Genomic DNA, 7,553 nt, shown 5'->3' on the forward strand with positions numbered 1-7,553 from the left:
AAAAAATTATTAACTTAATAACATCATCTAGTTTTAAGTATTAATATAGTCATTCTCCTGTTTTTAAAATTCAAATATGTTTGAACCAATTCACAGTCATCTATTTAAATTAAACTCACGCGTTATATTAAACATTTAAGAACACATTTTGGATCAACATCAACTTATTTAATTTCATTTCATAAGTATGTTACATATTACACATTCTCAATCATTTCAAAACAATTACAACAAAATATCCTAAACAAGACTAGTTTTTAAGCTTCTAATATTATTTTATTAGGCTAATTTATTTCATTAATCTTCATTGACATTATCTTTGTCTTCAAACTCAGTTTACTCAACTTTGATCTTCTCCCGAAAACTTACCTACATCATTTATGGCACCCAAACACCAAAATACTAATTAGTACCTAGGAAATAAATAAAATAAATTTGGGTTAAGATAAATAAATTTATAATAACAAGAGGCCAGATTACAAAACTGAAGATGAACATGTGACCATTTTAGGAGAAAACCTATAACCAACCTCATTCTAGAAGCTTATTCTCAGTTCATCTTAAACTAATTATAATAAAGATAGATAATATAACTGAACTGACATTGATTGTAATGTTTAAACTTTCTTAACACTTTTATATAAATCATCATAGATATAAATTTATCAATTATATTTAGATTGTATATGAATCCTCATGATTCTGATTGTCTTTCAGTATTGAAAACTCCTTTGGATTGAAAGACACACGTACCGGGGCGGTGTCCGTGCCGGAGTGCACAATTCAAATAAACATTCTGTGCGATTTTTTTTTTTTATACTAAAAACACTAATTAATTCATAATATATATATATATATATATATATATATATATATATATATATATATATATATATATAAATTACGTAAATAAATAATTAATAATATGTGTATATACATCAATTTTTGGGCCATAGAGTTGGGCATATGCAAATGTATGATCGAATTATGAACAATGAAAAATGAAGAATGAATCAGAAAGGAATTTCGGGAGATAAAAAATAAGAATTTCTTAGGACAGAGAGAGAACCTAAGTACAAAATTAAGGTTTACTTTAGGATTGGTCAGAGAGATATATGAAGGGTTTCTTTCTTTTGGGATTATGTCCCATTTTATTTTATGAAAAAAAAAATATCTGTAAATATAAAATATATTTCAGTAACTAAATAACTTTAAATTTTATAAATATATTAATAACTTGTTAATGAGTTAATATGGACCTCGAATTTATAATAAAACATAATATACAAATGCAATTTTGGTTAATTAGATGAAAATAAATTCCAACTTAGAATTTGAATTTGGCTACACATTACATAAATTTTCTCCAAATAATTTTTTTTATTAATTAAGCTACTTTGTATATGTAATTTGTTAAAAAAATGTTTGAAAGAAGAATTATCAAAATAAATATATGTTTTATATAGGAAATTTCTTATTCAAAATTTAACCTAAAATATTAGGAAAAATACTTTTAAAATATGAAAAAAGTATTATAGACATGTGAAAATTTTGGGACAGATAACTTTATTTCGGACTCATTTACACCAATAAATACAAATACTCTTTTACTCCCTTCACATAAATATATCAATATTCGAAATCTAATAAAATTATAAAGTAAAAATGATAACATTCACGTGATTTATAAATAATCAAAAATAACTTTAATAATTACATTAACAGTTCTATTATTAGTTATTAGAGAAATTTAAATTAGATTTTTAAGAACTATAATTATACTTTGAAACTACAGTTTTGTAAAGTAGAAAATTAAATGTATTGTATTTTTTAATCACTTAGGAAACAAATGATAAAAACTTATAATAAAAAAAATTAATTCAACTTATAACATAATTTATCAAGATCAAATTAAAAATCACCAAAATTTAAAATTATCTAAAATAAAATAATACTCAAAATAAAATATAATTAACAATGTCACAATCTTCAATCAGTAAAGTCACATAAAAAGAGTATTATAATTTATGAAGTTTCTTCTACACCAAAATATTATTTAAATCATGTTTGATATACATTAACTAGTTTAATTAATTATAAAAATGTAGCATTGTGCACATATTTGATATACATGGACTAGATTAAATTATTAAATAATAAACTACTTTAATTAATTATTATTAATTTTAAGTCACTGTTTTTGCACAATTATGACAACACTTAACGGCACACGACATGACATCACAAGTTGTGCCATCTTGACAACATCATTTGTGTCGGTTCATATACCAAATTCTAATTAGGAATTAATATAATATATATATATATATATATATATATATATATATAATTTATTTGTATAATATAATATTAAATAAGATAATAAATTTTTAATTATTTTTAACAATATATTCAATATGATACTAAAATAATATGTATTACATAATATTTTTAAACAAAACTAACTAAAAATTTCTTTTGCACAAAATTAAACAACTTAAATCAAATAAGTAATTAAATTGAACCCATTTTATAATTTCTTTTGAAAATTTTGATAGCTTTCATTTTTTTATACATATTACTTTATTTATAAAATTATTATTTAATAATAAATATAAAATACAATATATATTTTCTTTAAATTTAATTTTAAATATCAAATAATTAAAATAACCAATAATTAAACAATAAAATAACTAAAAGTTAAAAAAAATAAAAAATGACTTAATTAAATTACTTCTCATTAAATATATAGGCTCATAATTATAATTGGTAGTTTCTAAAATAATATTTGTTATTTAATTAATTTTATAAAATTGAAATCCAGATATTTATTGAGTGAGATAGATGTGGTGAATTGTGAACCCCACATAAGGCGGCAAAAGAGATAAATTGTAAATCCCATTGTTTTTGAGGTTTCTGACCTAACCCATCATTAAGATTTACATATCCTTTCTCTATCCTTATTTCTCATATCCGTCAAACCCAAGAAGAAGAAATCACAATTTTTGTATATCATACCATCTCTAACATTGGTTTCTCGTCCTAAAATATATAGGAAAGAATTAGAGAGATAGCATATACAAGAATAATGGGTTATTGTCCATGCTTTGACAGGAAGAAGTCAGTCCAATTGAAGAGAGAAGAAAAACCAGAATTCAATTCATCCACAGTTCTTAACCTGTCTGAATTCTCATCTGGTTAGTTGTCCACCATTTTTTTCAATTTATTTATTTAGCTGAAAGATTGAATCTGATTTGTTTTGATTTTTTTAATGAAAACACAAGATCATGCCGTTTAATTGAACAGTTTTCTTAGGGCATACAAGCTGTATATACCTTGTCTGCTTTGGATTATAACTGATGGGTTTCTTTAATAAAACACAATAAGCATCCAGAGCTAGTTTGGATTTTGCTTTAAAACTCAAGGAGTTAAAGGGTTTGTGTTTTCATGAAAATTGACAGTATAACTTTTGATCAGTCCATTTAACAGTTCTTATTTATTCTTCATATTTGGTCTATGTTCTTGAATGCAGATAAACCAAACACAATAGAACCATCACTTTTGATTGATACTCTTGAATCTAGTCATCAATCACTTTTGATTGATCCTCTTGAATCTGGTCATAGATCGAATGCAGATCAATTAAACACAGAGGAAGAGTCAAGACCCGAACCATCACTTTCGATTGATCCTCTCGATTCTAGTAGTAATCAATCCATTACATTCAGATATAGGGAGCTAGCAAAGACAACAAATGATTTTAGGATCTTGATTGGTCAAGGAGGTTTTGGCATGGTTTACAAAGGGAAGATTGAAGGTACAGGTCAGGTAACTTTTGATTATCTAAAACTGAATGTTTTTTTTCTTCTCATTAGCTTGTCTGTCTTCCTTCTAACATTAATAAATCAGCCATTTTTTTGTGTGGGTGGCAGTGTGTTGCTGTTAAAAGACTATATGAGACAAGTTTTCAAGGGGACAAAGAGTTCCTTGTAGAGGTTCTTATGCTCTCTCTTTTACGACATCCTAATCTTGTCCACATGATTGGTTACTATGTTGAAGGAAATCAACGGCTACTTGTTTATGAGTTCATGCCCTTGGGTTCATTAGAAATGCATCTTCACGGTAACATGTCAGTTGTGCTCATGTCAATTGTGCACCCAACCACCTTTATAATTTTTTTTGTGTTTTTGAAATTTTCTTCTAATAGCTTAATCCTTTATTAACTGCCAACATGGATCTCTTGATATAGGTTGAAAATGCTTTATGATTCTCTAAAATTATTTATTCTCCATTTTTTGGAAAGGGTTATAGTTATAATTGACAGGAATATGACAGATATTGCACCCAATGAAAACTAAACTTAGTAAGACCAAAATTCAGAAATTTATTTATGTTTATGTAATTCAGATACAAAAACAAATTAAAAAGTATTTTCAAATGAAGCCCCATGTGAATTCATACTAGATCACATTTGAAAACAAGAACTTATTGACACTCATTCAAAAATTTATTTGTAGTTTCTCATTTGAATCCAAATTCAGATCCATTTTGTTTATGCAGTCGGATCCAAATGAGAAACAACAAATACATTTTTTAATCTATCTCTAACTAATTTTAGCTTTTAAACATAATCTGATTCACATATTTTTTTTATCTAAAATTTTGTAACCAGATGTTTTGATATGGGCATTTTCGTTTAAATTACTTGATTTTCTTCAAAAGTTGATTGAAAATATGAACTTTCTTGTTTATAATCTCTTTTCAATATTCCCATGTTTATCAAATATTAGTATAATGGTGAATTTAACCTTTTATTTTGCAGAACTAGAACCTGGAATGGAGCCATTAGATTGGAACACTAGAATGAAGATAGCATTAGGTGCAACTTATGGATTGGATTACTTAAATAATGTAGCAGATCCTCCTGTTATCCTGTTATATACAAGGACTTAAAATCTTCTAACATATTATTGGATAACGATTTCATCCCGAAACTTTCCGACTTTGGCCTTGCAAAATTTGGGCCCGAAGGTGATGACTCACATGTATTAACTAGAGTCATGGGCACCAGTTTGTGAGTAGTTGTTTCGTTGGTTCTGATCATTCGGTTTCCGGTCGTCCCTTCGTGGCTTTCTGCATTCCCACCTGTAATGTCCCAAACCATCACAGTTATAACACCTAACGTTAGATTTATCACCGTAGTTGTAGTTATAATTGTTTGTCGTTTGACTTTTCTTCATAAATCTGCTGAATTTCTTTGCAAGCATGGCCATTGCATCCTCAGAAAATTGTTCTACTGATTTGATCGGTGCAGTGGTTGCTGGTACTATTGATGTAACTAGTGCCTTGGTAGCGGTTGATGATGATGCTTCATTTTCAATCATGGATTTCATTTCAAATCCATATGTCTTTAGATCTTCAAACACATCATGTAACTTCATCTTGTCTAAATAGTTTGATTCCCTTATCACCATAGTCTTTATGTCCCATGCACTAGGAAGAGATCTTAAAACTTTGATTATTGTTTCCTTGTTATCATACTTCTTTCCAAGAACCGACAGCTCATTTACCACATTTGTAAAACGATCACTAAACTCCTTCATAGTTTCACCTGGCCTCATCTTGATGTTTTCAAACTTCTGAGTGGCCACCATTATCTTATTTTCATTGGTTCTTTCATTTCCTTCGTGAAGTTGAATCACGGTTTTTCATGCCTCCTTTGCAGTTTTACATTCTCTGACTTTACTGAAAGTGTTTCTGTCTAAAGACTTGAAGATGTGATTCCTGCAATGATTATCCAGATTATTTCTCCTTTTATATTCGGTTGTCCATTCCTTTCTGTCTTTCTCAATCTTGATCGGTCCTTCAGACAGAATAAATGTCATCTCATCATCCATAGTGATCAGGTGCAAGTGCATGCATATTTTCCAGTTAGCGAAATCGTCCCCTTCTAGAATCGGAGATTTCTCGCCGAAAGTCATTCTTGCTTGCTTCGTGTTGTTTGAGTATTGAAACAGACTGCTCTGATACCAATTGTTAGGATCTAGATCGGGGATGGTGGACCGGGGTCCAGCCGGATAGTACTTTCTAACAACACTCAACGGTTGGCGTTAATCCGGTTAAGAATTAACACCGGTTTTAATACTACGCAAACTGTCACAAACCCTTGAACCGAGTTCAAGTGCGGAAGTGGTTTGTTTCATGTTGAAGCAACACACACAGGATGAATAGAGATGCGGTTTGGAGAATGTAGGTTAGAGATTAATGAGGCGGTTGTAATAGTGGAGGTCGGTTAGAAATATATGAGTCGGTTAGAAAATTGAACCGGCAGAAAGTAAAGCACAAGACAGGTTTTTATGGATGTTCGGAGATAAAACTCCTACGTCACCCCTTCTTCTCAAACCACGAGAAGGATATTCACTAAGGAATACACAAACACAATACACGATCGAGTCTTATTGACTACTCGATAAGCACTTTTACAAATCTCACAGAAATTGTAACACAAACACACTCAAGCTTTGAATCTTAGAGAGATAAACACTTTGTAACTTGCTCTTTCTTAGCTCTTGTTCACTTGTTGTTCAAAGACTTGTTTTTCACACTTGTTGTTTTCAGCTTCCTCAGCTTCTCCTTTTATAGGTGAAAATATGCCAACGGTCACATTTCTTCAATGGATAGCTTCAGAGGTTCAGCATAGCATTAAATGCGGTTTAGGCTTTCGAGGCATGGAGCAGACCGACTCTGATTTGTCTTTGCTTGATTATGCAACTGTCGGTTAGACAGTTACCTGCACCTGGGAGATTGCTCCTTTGACTTGTACCAAAATGGTAACTGTTTCTTCAGGCAATCTTCTGCAGCCTGCAGCATATCATCAGACTTGTAACAAAGTATTAATGTCACAGTCTGATCCTTTGATGTTATCTTCTGTATATACTCAAAATGTCTGTTTGCACTAATTTGTAAATTGTTCTTTATTTGATATCTTTGACTTCTTTCTTTAAGTAGTCTTATCGTTGGATTTGTTCTTTGGATTTGGATTGAATACTTCATTCCAACTTGACAGGTTAGCCGGTTGTTCAATTCAACCGGACAACTTTCGGTTCTGGATTTTGTCTCTTCTGGCCGGTTTGAGATCTTTGCCGTTCAGGTTGTTTTGTTCAATCGGATATCTTTAGTTTGTTTATCTGTTTCTTTTAGCCGGTTTTGATTACTTGACCGGTTGAAAATCCTGACCGTTCCTGCACAATAAGTTTATTAAGTTAAGCTTTTTATTTAACCGATCAATTTTATCTAACAGATTTTATCTGTTACGACTGTGTCTGTAGAAATAGTATTTTCTACGATGAAAATTATTAAGACTGATTTATTTAATAGAATGGGCGATGAGTGAATGAACGGCAATTTAGTAGTATACGTCGAGAATGAGATTTTTACCATAATTGAAAATGAATAAATTTACAACATTTTCAATAAATGAACACCTGAAAAACTCAATTGTCTACATTTGTTTGTATGTCTAGTAATAGTTGAATTATAAAAGAATAAAT

At 29.6% G+C, this 7,553-nt stretch overlaps 1 protein-coding gene across 4 annotated transcripts; it reads left to right on the forward strand.

Annotated features, from left to right (window-relative positions):
* The first annotated feature begins 2,858 nt into the window (after positions 1-2,858).
* Positions 2,859-7,109, forward strand: LOC124921335 (probable serine/threonine-protein kinase PBL7). 4 transcript variants are annotated; one of them, XM_047461979.1, is made up of 5 exons: positions 2,859-3,200; positions 3,536-3,831; positions 3,936-4,125; positions 4,826-4,882; positions 6,646-7,109. In XM_047461979.1, the coding sequence occupies exons 1-5, from the start codon at positions 3,092-3,094 to the stop codon at positions 6,783-6,785; spliced, it is 792 nt and encodes a 263-aa protein (XP_047317935.1). In that variant the 5' UTR covers positions 2,859-3,091; the 3' UTR covers positions 6,786-7,109. The 4 variants fall into 4 exon arrangements, with proteins under 4 accessions (XP_047317935.1, XP_047317936.1, XP_047317934.1 ...); XM_047461980.1 differs by having other exon boundaries at positions 3,936-4,132; positions 6,646-6,691; XM_047461978.1 differs by lacking the exon at positions 4,826-4,882 and having other exon boundaries at positions 3,936-4,132; positions 6,646-6,696.
* Positions 7,110-7,553: the final 444 nt, after the last annotated feature.

Source organism: Impatiens glandulifera, chromosome 1 (genome assembly GCF_907164915.1).
Source record: "Impatiens glandulifera chromosome 1, dImpGla2.1, whole genome shotgun sequence".
Lineage (NCBI taxonomy): Eukaryota > Viridiplantae > Streptophyta > Magnoliopsida > Ericales > Balsaminaceae > Impatiens > Impatiens glandulifera.